The following is a 16,875-nucleotide window of genomic DNA, read 5'->3' on the forward strand; positions in this document are numbered from 1 at the left end:
CCTGGCCCTGAGCTGATGCCTTCATTTCGAGCCTGGCCTTTGATCCTCATCTCACTCCCTTGGGGAGGCCCTGTGCCTGGCCTCTCTGAGTCTCAGCTTCTGCATCTGTAAAATGGGGCCCAGTACTTGCTGGCCACGTTGTTGCCAGGGTGCAGGAGCTAATGGATTCATGAGCAGCTCTCCATGGCCCTGAGTGCCAGCACCCACGTGGAAGGGCGGCTGTTAGCTTGATTACAGGCGCCGCATCAGCTTCCGGGAGGAGAAGTGTTTAATTGGGGGTTTTATTTCCAGCAGCAGGGTCTGGCTTAATGAAATATCCCTGGGCCTCCTGGCATGTGGCTGCTGGGCTGCCTCCCTGTGTTGACAAGCCTTGAGCCAAATCCCTGGCTGTGATTTACCAGCTCCTCCCAAGCCAGATAAAGCCTGGCTGATAAGTAGGGCTATGCCCCTGACCCACCCCACCTCCAGCCAAGATGGGCATCTGGGGATCATGGGCCCAGCCAGGAACCAGCCTGGCTTTTAATATTTGATGCTAATGAAGGGTAATTGACAGATGCACTTGCACAGGCTTGCTGAGCGAGGGACACAACGATCCTTTGACTCTGTGCCGGTAATGCACACATCTGTGCACACACCACCTCCCCACCCTCCCACCTGGCTCTGAACAGAGGGCACAGGAATGGTGCAGCTGCCGGGGGTCTGCACTGGCAAGAGGGCCTGCTGGCAGGAGACTGAATGTTGAGAAATCTGAGCCCAGAGGAAGGGCAGAGGAGAATGGCACATGCCACGTTCTTTCCTATTAACAGCAAGTTTGGCCGCTAATTTTAGGCCTCTGGAGGCAAAGAGCTGGGGGGTTTTAGTCTTGACTCTGCTACTTTCTAGTTGATGATCTTAGGAAAGTCACATGGCCACTCAGAGGCTCGGTTTCTTCATCTGTAAAGTGGGACTAACCATTCCTACCTTGAAAGGTGGTTATAATGTCCAAAGGTGTCAGGTGTACAGTAGGTGTTCAAAAACTGGTTCTGTGAAGGCGCAGCCTACGGAAAGAGCGTATAAGGAGCATGTTGTGAGGGAACCTGCAACAAGGCAGTGCCTACTGTATGCCAGGTCCTGTGCCAGCTGTGGGAAGTGGTTCTTACTATCATCATATGGTTGCAGACTGAGTCCTGGGTATGTGGGTCTTTAGATGTTTTGTGTGCCAGCGGTTCCATGGCTGTGTCTTCTTTTCCCTGGCCCCTCAGCCTTCTTCCTTTCTCCCCATTTCCTCCCACCAAAGCAGGGTGCTAGAGCAGGCTCTGACAGCATCTCATTCTGCATGGAGTCAGCTCAGGTTCCCATCACTGCTTTTGGGGGTATTTACAGGAGAACACTGATTTTTCCTCATGTCAGAAGCACTTGGCCCCAGTGAAGAATCTCAGGCATCCATGCAGCAGATAAGAGAGGCATCTGGGGGCTTGAGAGGGGCCCTTCACATTGCTAAAATCAGACCATGTGCCTCCCCTTCTCTGCCGTTGGGGATACGCCTGATTTTGTTCATAAATGCTTTTGAAGGGTATTGGAACACCATAGTTCCCACTGCTGTCAGTTTCACCATTAGATTTTCAGGTTTTTGTTTTTCTCCCAGGTGAAGTGTCTTTTAAAATGCAGGTTCTTCCAGAAGGAGTCATGCCACAAGCTGACTCGCCCCACTGGGTCACCAGATAATGTCTGTGTCTTGAAGAGGGACCTGGTTCAGGGTTTGTCTGGGAAAGGAGCTGGGAAGGAGGAGAAGAAAGAGCAGGGAGGCTGTCCTGGTGTCTGGGATCAGGGTTAGGGAAGGGCAAGGTCCATTGGCAGGCCTTGCTGACAGTGCTGTAAGAGGGCTGTCATCGGACTCTGCAGTAAAGTTGTCCCTGCCACATTTTTTGCTGGGGCGAAAAATAGAACCCCCAGACTAGATGGTTGCCCCTGTCCTGCACCCCTGAGGGTCAGGCCCTGGGGCTGCCATAGTCCCTATCTCTCTCTCTCTCACACACACACACACACACACACACACACACACACACACTCTTTAATAAAGCCTCTTCTCAGGAGACCCAGTTCTTTTTTTTTTTTTTTTGAGACAGAGTCTCACTCTGTTGCCCAGGCTGGAGTGCAGTGGCTCGATCTTAACTCACTACAACCCTACAACCTCCGCCTCCCAAGTTCAAGTGATTTTTGTGCCTCGGCTTCCTGAGTATCTGGGACTACAGGAGTGCACCACCATACCCAGCTAATTTTTAGTATTTTTAGTAGAGATGGGGTTTCGCCGTGTTGCCCAGGCTGGTCTCGAACTCTAGAGCTCAGGCAATCCACCCGCCTCAGCCTCCCAAAGTGCTAGGATTACAGGCATGAGCCACCACGCCCAGCCAAGACCCAGTTTTGACTGCTGTCTCTCCACATGAACACTGACCAGTCACTACCCTCAGTGGGCCTCTGGTGTCTTCTCCCTTCTCTGTCCCTCATTCCCTCCTTCCTCCCACAGCTGGGAAAGCTGGTCTTTAGAAAATCTTCTAGACTTTTAGAATGTTGAAATCTTTTAAAGTTCGTCCTGCCTACAGCTTCCCTTCTTGGTCCCCCTGTGCTCCCTACAGGTCAATGTCCCCCACACCCTCTCACTGTGCCCTTTGTCCCAAGTTCATTGGCCCTGGTGTCAAACTTAAGTTCCCCTGCAGGGAGGCTAGGAATGAGGCATTTCCTCCTGGATGCAAATAAGCAGTGGCCTCTATCAGCCTCACATCAAACCTGAGGCCACAGGTCAGCCATCTCCCTGGTAGGTGGACATGGGGCATGGCGGGGGACAGCCTCTGCTGCGATGTGAATGGGCACAGGCCATGCCCCACCTCGCCTCTGCAGGGCCTGTGTTTGATCTCTGTTAGTTTCCATCTATGCTGTTCCTTTCTGAGGTCTTTTTTGTTTTTTTTGTGTGTGAGTCTTGATTCTCTGAAGCCAGGGACGGTGCCACCATCCTCAGACAGGGGAGTTGCCTGAGGACAGGGGCTGGATCCTTCCCTCTCTCCAAGGGCTATCTCCATTTCCAACATATAATTAGAGTCTACATGAAGGTAGGAGCTGGGTCTTCCCCTTTTCTATGGGGGATCTCCAAAGGCCAAGGCTGCATATATCCATGAGGCTGTGTACTCCTTTTAGACCCGGAGGTCCTTGTAGGTAGGTCTGTGTCTCCTCCATCAGATTAGGACTTCTTATGGGCAGGGCTGTGTGTGTCTCTCTCTCTCTCAGATTGGTGCTCTGCCTCCCTTCCCTTCTCTTGAGAACTCAGTGTTAACCTTGTTCCCAGGGTCTGCTCTCCCCAAGGAGTGTGGGAGGGAGGTGGGTGTTGAGTCCTGAAAATCAGAAATAGCGAGTGACTGCTGCTGGTTGGTGCCAGACCTTGTCAGTAGTGTGATTTGAGGCTGAAGGCAGGGACATGGATGTGAGCTAAACTCGTCTCATCTCAAAGGCATGAATTCATTAAACTGTGTCCTAGGGTGGCTGAGAGGCAGGGCTGAGGGTGGAGCTGAGGAGCCCCTACCGTGGTGACCCCATCTTGTCCCTGGACCAACAGGGTATATGACAGGAGAGGAAGGTCCAGGTCTGTGTGTGTGTGTGTGTGTGTGTGTGTGTGTGTGTCTGTGTGTCTGTGTGTAAAGAAGGGAAAAGGATGTCACTAACTCAGAGTGGTCCATTCTGGGGGAGCAGGGATAGCCCTCAGGTTTGGGGAGGAAGGGGGGCATCTAGCACTGGGCAGGCTGCCCTATTCTGGGCTGAGGCTCAGGGCCAGGTCTCCCCACCCCAGTGCCGCAGGGCCACGTGTACCGGTTCTGCACAGCTGAAGGCCTCTGGCTGCAGAAGGACAACTCCAGCCTGCCCTGGAGGGACTTGTCGGAGTGTGAGGAGTCCAAGCGAGGGGAGAGAGTGAGTTGAGGCGGGGTTCTGAGCCAGGGGGCGGGGAGCTGTGTCTTGGCTTCACTGGAGCAAAAGCCCTTGGCTTTGGTGGGGGCATCTGCGGTCATTTCATCTATCCCCTTGCCTCTGGGGGCTTTGTACACCATGCTTTCTGGACAAAGGTGGTATGTATTCACCTCTCTGGCCTTGGAACGGGGCCTGAGATATCCAAGAACCATCGCCATAGGTTACGGTTATTCTCTTTCTTGGTCCCGGTATCCCTGGTGAGTCCTGACTTGGGTCCCAAACTCTGCCTCTGTCCCATGGGAAGGAAGGTTGTGGGAAGAGGGCCATGGGCTGCCCATGTACACTTATGTCCCCTGTGTGCCACAGAATTCCCCGGAGGAGCAGCTCCTGTCCCTCTACATCATCTACACGGTGGGCTACGCACTCTCCTTCTCTGCTCTGGTTATCGCCTCTGCGATCCTCCTTGGCTTCAGGTAAGGTAGCCCGGACCCCAGGAGGGGGCCGCTTCATCCTAACTCCCCCAGATAGAGGAATGAAGCAGCCCAACACCAAATCAAAGCAACAGCGCAGCACATTCTTCCTTCCCTTAAGAGCTCTCCAGAGAGCCCTGACCTTAGAATATGAGGTTGAAAACACAGGATATGATACTGTGTTCTTAGTCTAGTCTCCACTGTGTAAATGTGTGCATATGTACTGCAAAAAAGAACAAAAATACCACACATGCACCACCAACCTCAGAACTTTAACTGTCGGTGATGGGATTACAGAAAATCCCAGGAGATCTTCTCCAATGAACATATGGAACTTTAATAATCCAGAAGTCAGTATGATTTTAGAAAAGATCTTGGGGACTAGAGATCCTCCTCCCTTTGGGGCTTTTCAGCCCCAGTGGAAAAGTTCCTCCTTAGGTCTAACCTAGATGAGACGTTCCTTCCAAACTAGGAACTGGGAACAGAGTATCAGGTTCTTCCCACTCCTCTGTACTTGGTGGAGGTGGGCCTGGGGGACTGGGTTCAAAGAAGGGAGGAATTCTGAGAGAATGAGACCTCAGGACACCAGGCAGCAAGAGCAGGAGAGGTGGCATTCCCCCTCCCACCTTCAAGGCACCTGGCACAGTCCTGGGCACATGGTGCTCAATAAATGCATTCACTCAATGAATATTCTCCTCTTTTATTACAAATTATTCCAGTGATTCAAAAATGCAATGACTGACTGATATGATCACTCATGCATACACCATCCAGCCTAAGAAATAACACATCTCATAGTTACACTTCTCTGGGCAACCCTCTCTGATCACATCCCTCTCCCTGCCCTACGCCCCTCAGAGGTAAGCCCTGAATGTGCCTCTTTGAATTCCCAAACATTTCCTTGTACTTTTACCACATTTGTGAGTAGCTATAGAAATATATAGCAAGATTCTGTGTATTTTTAATAGTGTGTTGAACATACTTGTCTTAGTCTTTTCCTGCTGCTATAGCAAAATACCTTAGACTGGGTAATTTCTAAATAACAGAAATACATTCCTCATGGTTCTGAAGGCTGTGAAGTCCAAGATCAAGGCACCAGCAGATTCCATGTCTAGTAAGTGCTCATCCTGTCTTTCCAAGATGACACCTTCTCACTGTGTCCTCACATGGCAGAAGGGCAAATGGGTGAAAAACTCTCATAAACACCCTCAAGTCTCTTTGATAAGGTACTAATCCCATTCGTGAGGGCAGAGCCTTCATCAACCGAATCACCTAAAGGCCTCACCTTTTCATACTATTGCCTTGGGGACTAAGTTTCAACATGAATTTTGGAGTGACACAACATTCAAACCATAGCATTCTGCCCCTGGCCCCCCAATTCCTGTCCTTCTCACATACAAAATGCATTCATTTAATCCCAATGGCCCCAAAGTCTTAATTCATCCCAGCATTAACTGTAAAGTCTAAGTCCAAAGTCTCATCTAAATATCATTTAAACCAGGTACGGGTGAGACTCAAGGGATGATTCCTCCTGAAGGAAATTTCTCTCTAGCTGTGAACCTATGAAATCACCGAAGTTATGCGCTTCCAGAATGAAATGGTGGGGCAGGCATTCTTATTTCATAGGATGGACATTCTCATTTCAAAAGGGAGCAATAAGGGTTGGGTGTGGTGGCTCATGCCTGTAATCCTAGCTAATTGAGAGGCTAAGGTGGGAAGCCTGCTTGAGGCTAGAGATTGGAGACCAGCCTGAGCAATGTAAGAGACCATTAAATAAATACAATTGTTTATTTTTTATCTGAAACAAAATAAAGAATTAAAATTAAAATCAAAAAAGGGAGAAATAGGAAGAAAGGGGTAACTGGTCCCAAGTAAATCCAGACTTAACAGGACAAACAAGATCAAATCTTAAAGCTTGAGAATAATCTTCTTTGATTCAGTGTCCTGCCTTCCTGATATAGAGGTGGGAGTTGAGTCCCCAAGTCTCCCCGAAGCCCCACTCCCACAGCTTTGCTGGATTCAGCTCATGTGGCAGCTCTCTCAGGCTGGAGTTGTGTGCTGGTGGCTCTACCAGTCTGGGGTCTTGGGAGAGAATCTTGTCCCCCATGACTCTGCTAGTCATTGCCCTAGTCAGGACTCTCTGTAGCGGCCCCGCCCCTGTGCCTTAACTACTATAGATTTATTAGAAATCTCCACTCTGCCTAGGCCCTGAGGCTCTCCAGGATATCCTTTGAAATCTAGGTCTTCCTGGATTTCAAAGAAGCAGCTATGTTCCCTATAGCTCTTGCACTCTGTGTGTGTAGAGTTAGCACCACATGGGCACTGCCAAGGTTTACTGCTATGTCCTCCAGAGGGATGGCCTGAGTTATACCTGGGCCCACTTGAGCCACAGCTAGGGTGGCCAAGGAGCACTGCACCCCAGTGTAGGGAGCAGAGACAGGAGGTGGCCCTGGGCAGTGAGTTCCAATGTCTCACATTGTCCAGGGCTCCTCCCCCAAAACTGTTCTGCTCTCAAGACCCTGACATCTGTGCCTAAAGATCTCTGAAATGCATTCAGGGTAATTCTTCCACTTTCTGGATGAATGGCACCTGCCTTTCCTCTATCCATACTAAGCTTATTAAATGTTCACTTGGCCACACCCTTGGCATTGTCTCTTGAACATGCTTTTGCATTCTTTACAATATGACCAGACTGAGAATTTTCCAAATCGTTAAGTTCTTCTTCTCTTTTGATTATAAATTTCATCTTTCATTTCTCTCCTCCCACATTTTGCTATAAGCAGTCAAGAGAAGCCATGCTGTACCCTCAACACTTTGCTTAGAGATTTCTTCCACCAAATATTCTCTTTCATTGCTCGAAAGTCTTTTCTCCCACAAAACACTTGGATATAGACACAGTTCAGCCAAATTCTTTACCACTTTATAACAAAGATGGCCTTTCCTCCAGTTTCTAATGCAATGCTCCTCATTTCTATCTCAGACCTCGTCAGAATGGCCTTTACTGTTCATATTTCTACCATTATTATGTTCACAACCACTTAGATAATCTCTACAAAGATAGAAATTTTCTACATAGCTCTCATCTTCTTCTGAGCTCTCACCAGAATCACCTTGTATGGGCCATTTGTGGAAACATAGACTTTTTTCTAGCTCACCACCCAATTCCACAGCTACTTCTACGTTTTTAGGTATTTGTTTCACGGCTCCCCACTCTCGGTACCAATTTCTGTCTTAGTCTGTGTCTGCTGTTATAACAAAATACCTTAGACTTGGTAATTTTTGAATAATAGAAATTTATCTCTCGCAATTTAGAGGGTGGGAAGCCCAAGATCAAGGCACCAGCAGTTTGATGTTTAGTAAGGGCCTGCTCTCTGCTTCTGAGATGGTGTCTTCTCACTGTGTCCTCACATGGTGGGGAAGGAGTGAACACTATGCCCTCACATCACAGAAGGCAAAGGGCTCACAAACTCACATAGGCCTCTTTTACAAGGGCACTAATCCCATTCTTGAGAGCAGAGCCCTCATGATCTAATCATCTTCTGGAGGCTTCACCTCTTAATACTGTTATTGCATTAAGGATTAAGTTTTATCATGAATTTTGGAGGAACACAACATTCAAATCATAGAAATATTTTTCTGTAATTTTTTGGTCCAACATTATGTTTGTATGAGATTCATTCACATTGACACAAGTAGTCCTGTTTTGTGGATTTTTAACCACCATTCCATATTCCATTGTATAATAGAGCACAATTTATCTGTTAACCTTTTAATGGACATTTGAGTTGTTCTCTTTTTGTCTTTCTGAATTACAAATGTTGGTGCAATGTGCATTCTTACTTGTGTATTTCTCTGGGGCATATACCTAGGAGTAGAATTGCCAGGTCTGACTACCACCTGCTTTTACAATTTTACTAGGTATTGTTAAGTTGCTCTTCTCTTTGGTCACACCAGTTTACCCTCTCACCAGTAATAAAAGAGAGCTTCCTTTGTCTGGCCTTATCACCAATGTTTAGTGTTTTCAGACTTAATTGTTGCTAACCTGAAGTATCTGAAACTGCCTTATGATTTTAATTTGCATATTCCAGATTCCCAGAGAGATCAAGCATTTTTTCATGATTTATTCTGTGAATTGCTTTTTCAGATCCTTTGCTTACTTTTCCATTGGCTTATTTGGATTTCTCTTTTCTATTTTACATATTCATTATATATTCTGGATACTAATCCAGAATTTACCCTCTCTTTAGTCCGTGGCTTATTTTTTCACTCATTTTATGGTGTTTTCCGCACAGTAGTTCTTCATTTTAATGGAATAAAGTTTATCAATTTAGTATTGATAAATAAAATTTATCAATAAAGATTTACCAATTGATAACAGTTAATTTTATTGATTGGTTTAAAATTATTCATTTTTTTCCAAAGAACAAATTGTGGACAGTCTTATTAAGAAGTCTTTCCTTGGCCGGGCACGGTGGTTCATGCCTGTAATCCCAGCACTTTGGGAGGCCAAGGCCGGCGGATGACGAGGTCAGGAGGTCGAGACCATCCTGGCTAACATGGTGAAACCCCGTCTCCATTAAAAATACAAAAAAATTAGCTGGGCGTGGCGGCTGAGGCAGGAGAATGGCTTGAAACCGGGAGGTGGAGCTTGCAGTGAGCCAAGATCGCGTCACTGCACTCCAGCCTGGGCAACAGAGTGAGACTCTGTCTCAAAAAAAAAAAAAGAAAGAAAGAAAAAGAAATATTTCCTTACCCTAGTGTCATAAAGATGGCCACCTATATTTTCTGTAAGTTTCAGAGTTTTGCTCTTCCTTATGGTTCTTTGCTCTGCTTGGAATTCATATTTGTGTATGATATAAATAAAGGATTTCATTTTTTTTTCTATATGTGGAATTAGCTGCCTGAGTACCATTTATTGATAGCCTTTCCTTCCCTGTTGATTTGCAATGACTGCCCTTCCATGTAGCAAGGCTCCATATACGAGTGGGTTGGTGTCAGTCACCTACAGTTTTTTCCTGTTAGGCTGTTTATCTTTCCCTATCCCGATACCACGGTGCCTTAACTACTGTAAATTTACTAGAAATCATATAGCAAAATCTCCTCCTCTGTGATTCTTTAGGAGTGTCTGGAATATTCTTAGCCCTGGCTCTTCTTTATAAGTTGTTAAAGTTCTACTTTAAAAATAAGTTAGAATTTTTATTAGTATGGAGAGACTTGACTCCTTTAAGATAGCGAGTCTTTCTATCTGTGAATGTGATGTGTCTGTCTCCCACTAATTTAAGTCTTCGCTAATGATTTCAACCAAGGTTCATAAAATTCTCCATCGAGATCTTACCCATCTTCTGTTAGACTCATTTCAAGGCAGTTAATTTAAAATATTGCGAATAAATTATTTTCAAACATTTACTTTAAATTTTTTTAACACAGGCATATACAAACATGCTTATCAGCAACCTTGCTAAACTGTCTTATTAGTTCTAATAATTTGTAGATTTCTTCAATTTTCTATGAAGATAATCTATCATCTACAAATAAGAACCATTTTGTTTACTTCCAATTCTTGTACATTATTCCCTTGCCTTATTATTGTGGGCAGGATCTGTAGTTACAATGTTGACTAAAGCAATGATAACAGACGTCCTTATTTTGTTCCTGATTTCAAAGGAAATGCTCCCACAATTTCTCAGTTAGGATTGATATTTGCTCCTGGTTAAGTAAATAGCCTTTATCAGGTTAATAAATGCCCCTGTACTTTCATTTTGCTACACATTTTCACATGAAAGGATGTTAAAACTATCCAATAGTTTCTGAATTCCTACCAAGTGCCTAGTCCTGGTCTGCCTCTGTGAGGCATTTAAGATGTAGGCCCTGTCATGAAGAAGCAATGTTCCCGTTGGGGAAACTGATCCTCATGCATAAATCTCTTCAGTTATGCATGACTTTGTGTAAGAGAAGATGCTGCAGAGAGAAGGATAGAATGTGGATGGGAGGAGGGGGCAGTGACCACACAGCGGAAGCCTTCATGGAGAGGCAGGATTTGAGTTGGACAGAGGATTTTCACGATGATGGGGAATAAGGGTATTCACAAGAGAGGACACACGCACAGTCCCAGGGCCGGAAACATGACTGATGTGTGTGTTAGCTTGAGACCTTGGGGTTGTAGAGCAGAACTGTTGGCTGCCTTGCCAGGGAAGGGCCCTGATTTCTCCTTCAGACACCTGCACTGCACCCGGAACTACATCCACCTGAACCTGTTTGCATCCTTCATCCTGCGAGCATTGTCCGTCTTCATCAAGGACGCAGCCCTCAAGTGGATGTACAGCACGGCCGCCCAGCAGCACCAGTGGGATGGGCTCCTCTCCTACCAGGTGTGTGGTGCATCCAGGATCACTTTGGGAGCGATGGGTGGTTGGAGGATGCCTGCCTCTGCCACCCTAGCCAGACCTGGGACAGGGGAAGGCAAGAGCTGACCAGTCCTGGCCCTTTGGGAGCCCCTAGTCTGATGGGAGAGGCAGTTCACCTTGGGACCCTCCAGTCTGCTGAGAGAGGCAGTCTACCTTGGGGAGCCCCCAGTTTAAGGGAGGAGACACTGCCCTAGGGAATTCTCAGTCTGACACAAATGAGTAGTCTTTGGAGACACACTTGGGTTTGAATCCCAGCTCTGTCACTTACTATCTGTACACTTTTAGGCAAGTCCCTTACTTCTCTGAGGCTGAGAAATAAGTGAGAAGCCACTTACTTCTCTCACCTGCGGAGGTGGGGGGATAATATCACTTTCTTCCAATCAGGATAATGAGGATTCGATGAGCTAAAGCAGATAAAGTCCCTAGCACTATCCCTAGCCGGAGATGTGAGCTGTCTCCTCCTGCATTAACCATGGCAGGATAGTGGCTGGAGCAGGATGGGGAATAGTATCAAGAGAGGCAGAGGGCAGAGCTGCTGTCCCCACAACACCCTTCCTCTACCCCCAGGACTCTCTGGGCTGCCGCGTGGTGTTTCTGCTCATGCAATACTGTGTGGCAGCCAATTACTACTGGCTCTTGGTGGAGGGCGTGTACCTGTACACACTGCTGGCCTTCTCGGTCTTCTCTGAGCAACGAATCTTCAGGCTGTATGTGAGCGTAGGCTGGGGTAAGGCCCACCGTCACCCACCCCGAACCTGTGGTATGGGGGTGGGAGACTTTGGCCCCTCTTCTAACTTGGTACTTGGAACGCACTGCTGAGCAAGGGGCAGGGCCCACTGGGTAGCCCCCTTCCTGGGCACAGGACCTGCTGCCCGTGGGCTGTTAAGATGCTGTAGGGGGTTATGGTCCTCCCCTCCTCTGCATAACTATCCTCCCTTAATGGAAGCCTCCACCCCATGTGGCCAAACACCACCCTCTACCACTATCATGCATACCACTGGAGGTATGCACTGTCCTCTTAAGACCACATGGGGACATAAGTTCACACCCAGTCCTGGGCAGCCCGAGGACCTGAGGGAAATGGTGAGTCCTGGGCCTCAAGGTGGGGAGGGGATCAAGAGGTCAGGGCGATGGCTCGGGGGAGCCTGCTGGTGCTCTGTCATGATGGTGGAGAGGAGGGCTCACAGGAGAGCCAGGTACGGTGGGGCAGGGGGACCAGAGGCCAGCCAAGGAGAGGGGGGACGGCGGATGTGCCTGGAGCCCAGCTGGAAATGTTCTAGCCAAAAAAGTTTGCCAAGAACCATTGTGTCTTTTTTTTTGCTGGAACATTTCTGGTTGTGCTTCTGCCTCTCACCACGTGGGATTGTAATGAGGGGCAGTGTTGGGGTTGGGCAGGGGGCTGGGATCCCCTTCACCCCTGGGAAAACATGCAACAGGCCTTTCTGGAGGGGGCCACGGTGCCCAGAGGATAGGCCCTGCCCTGTGCCCTCCCTAATCTGTCATTGAATCCATGGTAGTTTTCCTGTTCCACACCATCCCCCACCCTGCTTGCCACTCCTTCATTCACTCCTCCTTCCTCATGCACCCACCTCATGCTGCTCTGACCATGGCTGCCACTGTCACTGACCTCCAGGGACTTTCCAGCTGAGACACATCCAGACTCCTCTTCCCTGACTGGTCCTGCCCCCAGGCCTTTGCAAGGCTGTTCTCCATGCAGGAATGTTCAGGGAGCAGCCTTCCCACACCAGGGGGTCCACTGCCTCTTCAGGAAGGTCCCTCAGGCCACTGGCCCTCGAGGTTCTGTGCTCTCCACCCTCTCAAGCTCTCCATCCCCTGTCCTTGCACTTCATTTGTTGTTACTGGTGTTCCTCAGCCACTCTGCTCTGTGCAGCCCCCCACCGGGAGAAGAGTAGCCTGAGATTTTAATGTGACCAGTGTCTTGAGGGCACCAAGGCCCAGAGCTGGCAGGGCCTTACAGGCAGAGCAGGCCCTGGAACCCAGGCCTCCTGACTCCCAGGTTCTGGGCCTGTGGCCATCATGCCCTGTTCTCTTGCCTGGACTGTGTCCCTTCAGTTCCCTGCAGCACCCCTGAGAAGGCTCGGGCCTCTGCACAGGTGGGCAGGTAGGCCTGGCTCCTGCTCACAGATCCCTGCTCTCACCTTCCTCCTCCTCCCCCAGGACCCAGTACCTTCCTTGGCCTTTTCTCCCCAAGGCTTCTTCCTCCTGCTAGAGCAGGTGGAGAGCCCTGCAGCTCACTAGGGGTTGGGGAGGAGGGAGGCCATTGAGGTCAGCTCAGGGAAGGCTGTCTTCAGGGTGGGGGATGGTGTCTGTCCATTCTAGGAAATAACATCAGCGCTGTTAGTGCCTGTCACCATGGCGACCCGAGGGCAGGAACAATCAAGGGACGTGTGTGATGTGTGCAGAGGAGCGGGGGTGGCTGGTTGGAGTTTGGTGGGGACACACTGCCCTAGAGGTCTCTGAGTGGGAGATGGGGGAGGGAGTGCCAAGTCCTTTTCCTAGCACCTCACACCCCAGCTCAGGGCTCGGGATCTGTGGGAGCACAAGGGCAAGACCCAGAGGATACTCTGCTCCAATCAGAATACCTTTTTCTTGAGGAATTGTGGTGGGGGGAGACGGAGAGAGATTCACAGGTTACTAGGAGCTTGGACCTGATGCCAGGAGGCCTTGCCCAAGCTGGGATACTTGGGAAACAACTTTTAGCTTCGTGTGCAAGTAGAAGAATTGAAATTAGGACTCTGACACAGTTGGAGAGGTCCCCCAAAGGGCATGGCAGCTTCTGCTGCAGTCCCCAGGCAGTTGGGGGCCTGTAGAAATCCACACGGAGGCTGTGCAGGAGGGAGGCCGGTGATGGATGAGGGAATCATTACTTCCCGGAGCCAGTTCTGTGTGTCTTAATTTGAGCTTTTTTCTCCAACCTGTCTTGCTCGTTTTCTAAATGGGAGAAAGATGAAGCCAGCAGGGAGTGCGTAATGTTTGCTTGCGGCAGGGCTTTCGTGGCTGTGTTTTTTGAAAAGGCCTTGTTAAGGAAATGCTGACGATGAGTGAAACTTGCCAGGTCTGGCTGATAACATGGGTGAGTGCCCTGATCCTGGAAGGAGGGAGGTCTCAGAGAGAAGGGACAGCAGGGGGCGGGGGATGCCCAGAAGGAAGCTTCTGCATGTGTACGTGGTTCAGGAAATCGGCATGCTCTTGCCTAGAGAAGTTTCCTTCCCTCATTGGTGTATTGACTCACCCATCATTCATTCCATTCTCACTGCTCATCTTCTATGTGGCAGTCCCGTGCCATGTGCTGGGGCCTTTGGAGATCATCCCGTTCCTTGTCCAGTCTCCTAAAGGCCTGTTACTAAAGCACCTTGGATGCTGAGAGGTCTGATTTGTGTAGAAATAAATGGGCCAGGAGAGAGAGAGCTGACGAAGAATGCTGGTCAGCTTGGGGCTCCTTTGCTTCCTCCATCTCTCCCTGCATCATCAAGCACAGTAGATCTGGGCACACAAACTGCTTAGTAGCTGCTGTTGAGTGGACACTGATGTGCTAAAGATATAGACAATCGTGACAGGAAAGGCTCTGAAGTGGTTCGGTCCTGGAAATGTGCTCCCGGCAGAGATTCCCCAAAGCCACACGTGCACACTCATGGTCCACCCACCACACCCTCACACACACGTGTCTACATGCCTTAATATGTACACACTTACCTATCTCAGACACATCAACACTGAGGGAGCCACCAGTGGAGCATGGAGAGAGCCAGTGCAGAAGGCCACTGAGTGGACATGGGATTGCAGCCCTGCATTCGAGCCCCACCTGTGCCCTTCTGAGCCCCTGATCCATCTCCTCATCTGTCATGTGAGGAAGGACAATCCAATTTTAAATCAACCAACACAGATTGAGCTCTCAGGGTGAGCTGGGCATTGAGGCTGTGAAGGTGAGTGAGGCCTGGGCTCTACCCTCAAGGAACTGGGAACCAGTTGTATTAATTTTCTGTTGCTACAGAACGATTAACCCTGAAACTTAGCTGCTTAAAACAACTAACCATTGTTATATCACAGTTCCTGTGGCCTAGAATCTTGATTCAGTTTAGCTGGGTACCTTGTGGCTCAGGATCTCAGAGAGAAAACTCTCTAGGCAAGAGCATGTGGATTTCCTGAGCCACATACACATACAGTAGCTTCCTTCTGGCCATCCCCCACCGCCTGCTGTCCCTTCTCTCTGAGACCTTCTTCCAGGATCAGAGCACTCACAGAGAAGCAGCCAGCTGTCACCAGGGTTGCTGTCATCTCAAAGCTTAACTGGGGATGGAGAATCTACTTCCAAGCTCACTCACGAGGCGGTTGGCCGGAAGACCCAGTTCCTTGCTGGCCGAGGCTGGAGGTCTCCATTTCTTGCTGCAGAGACCTCTATCTAGGCCTTCTGAGTTCTCTCAGCACATGGCACCTGGTTTCCCCCAGAGCAAGTGATCAGAGAAAGAGAGAGAGCTTGCAAAACAACCCACAGTGTCTTTTATAACAATCAGAAGTGACATGCCATCACTTCTGCCAGATGTCATGGGTCACATGAAACAATACTGATACAATGTGGATTAACTGCACAAGAGTAAGAGCACAGGAGGTGGGGATCCCTAGGGGTATCTTAGAGGCCGTCTACCACACAAATCAAGTCTCAGCTGAGTGGAGAGTAGTATTGTTGTAGCTGTTGTTATTGTAGGCCACTGCGGACAGTTAGTTGGTCAGTTGGCATCAAGGACTGGGCTCCTGTCTCCATTCCAGGATTCTGCTGAGCCCTCTTGCAGGTGTACAGGGGTAGGGGACAGATGACTGAAAGGACATCCAGTGCCTGAAGGAGATGACTAAGATCGGCAATGTGGGCTGAAGCAAGAGAGAAAAAGGACATCAGAGGGTTCACCTGCGCCTCGCCTCATCCAGCGTGCTGTCTCCACTGCACAGCCCAGTCCCATTGCTACTTGGGTGTCTGTGACCTGGTGACTCAGGCGGGACTCTCAGGGCAAGTCCCGACAGTGTGCCTGGCACATAGGAGGTGGGGGACTGACGACTGATGAGGACCTCTCTGTAAGGAAGAGTCTGGGAGTCTGCATGGGGCTCCTGCTGCCTCTGTTCTCCCAAGTGCCCAGACAAAACTAGAAAGCATAGTTTGAGGCCAGGCAAAGAGAGAGGCTGGAAGTGTGAGGGACCTGGGGCAGGGAGATGCCTCGGCATGTGGACTGTGGCTCTGGCCTGCCAGCCCCTCTCCCCTTCTATCTTTCCCTCTCTCTTAGGTGTTCCCCTGCTGTTTGTTGTCCCCTGGGGCATTGTCAAGTACCTCTATGAGGACGAGGGGTGAGTGTCCTGCTCCAAGGGGGTGGATGTGTTCAGGTCCCCATCCTCAAGGTCCATGGGATTCCTTGGTACCTGGGGCCCCTATCTGTTGGGAGGATAAAGGTGGGGACCAGGAGATTAGAATGTGGATTTTGTTCTCTAATCCCTCCCTGCCCCTGCCTGGTCCTAGGATTGTTTGATGACTAATGGTACTGGGTCTATGGGGTACATGGTGCCCTCCTGCAGGTTCTTCTGTAATATCCGTTTATGTGAAACAGTGAAATGTTTGTGTCATTTTGTATATGATTCTGCGAACACACATGACTGTGTTGGTAGGTCCTTGAAAGCTTGTTTGGGGGCTGTGTACATCTCCGTGTATGACTGTGTATTTGGACTGTACGTGTGTGTTGTGGGGCTGTGCACTGGCAGGGCCCTGTGGGTCCATGGGACTGGTTGTTGGGTGGCTCCTGGGAGCTGTGTGTGTGGCACTCGACATGGCCATGTGCATCGGTGGCCCCTGTGCCCGCACTTGAGCTGGGGATCCTGTGAGTCCTGCTGGATGCATGCATGCATCTCTCTTCCTCCCCAGCTGCTGGACCAGGAACTCCAACATGAACTACTGGCTCATTATCCGACTGCCCATTCTCTTTGCCATTGGGGTGAGTGATGGTGTCAGGGATGGGAGTGGCAGCTATGATAGGATTGGGCTGGTGCCCCCTGCCAATCCCGGCCCCACCCCG

At 49.4% G+C, this 16,875-nt stretch overlaps 3 protein-coding genes across 3 annotated transcripts in view; 2 read left to right on the plus strand and 1 right to left on the minus strand.

Annotated features, from left to right (window-relative positions):
• Positions 1 to 16,875, minus strand: part of GLO1 (glyoxalase I) — a 453,994-nt gene that overhangs the window by 394,570 nt on the left and 42,549 nt on the right. The window lies entirely within an intron of this gene.
• The window catches only part of DAAM2 (dishevelled associated activator of morphogenesis 2), a 979,794-nt gene that overhangs the window by 142,571 nt on the left and 820,348 nt on the right, over positions 1 to 16,875 (plus strand). The window lies entirely within an intron of this gene.
• The window catches only part of GLP1R (glucagon like peptide 1 receptor), a 39,873-nt gene that overhangs the window by 13,071 nt on the left and 9,927 nt on the right, over positions 1 to 16,875 (plus strand). Inside the window, exons 4-9 of the mRNA XM_050787704.1 lie at positions 3,815 to 3,933; positions 4,297 to 4,403; positions 10,615 to 10,768; positions 11,372 to 11,531; positions 16,096 to 16,156; positions 16,725 to 16,794. Of these exons, the coding sequence (XP_050643661.1) occupies positions 3,815 to 3,933; positions 4,297 to 4,403; positions 10,615 to 10,768; positions 11,372 to 11,531; positions 16,096 to 16,156; positions 16,725 to 16,794 (671 nt within the window). The remainder of the gene's footprint in view (positions 1 to 3,814; positions 3,934 to 4,296; positions 4,404 to 10,614; positions 10,769 to 11,371; positions 11,532 to 16,095; positions 16,157 to 16,724; positions 16,795 to 16,875) is intronic.

Source organism: Macaca thibetana, chromosome 4, assembly GCF_024542745.1.
Source record: "Macaca thibetana thibetana isolate TM-01 chromosome 4, ASM2454274v1, whole genome shotgun sequence".
Classification (NCBI taxonomy): Eukaryota; Metazoa; Chordata; class Mammalia; order Primates; family Cercopithecidae; genus Macaca; species Macaca thibetana.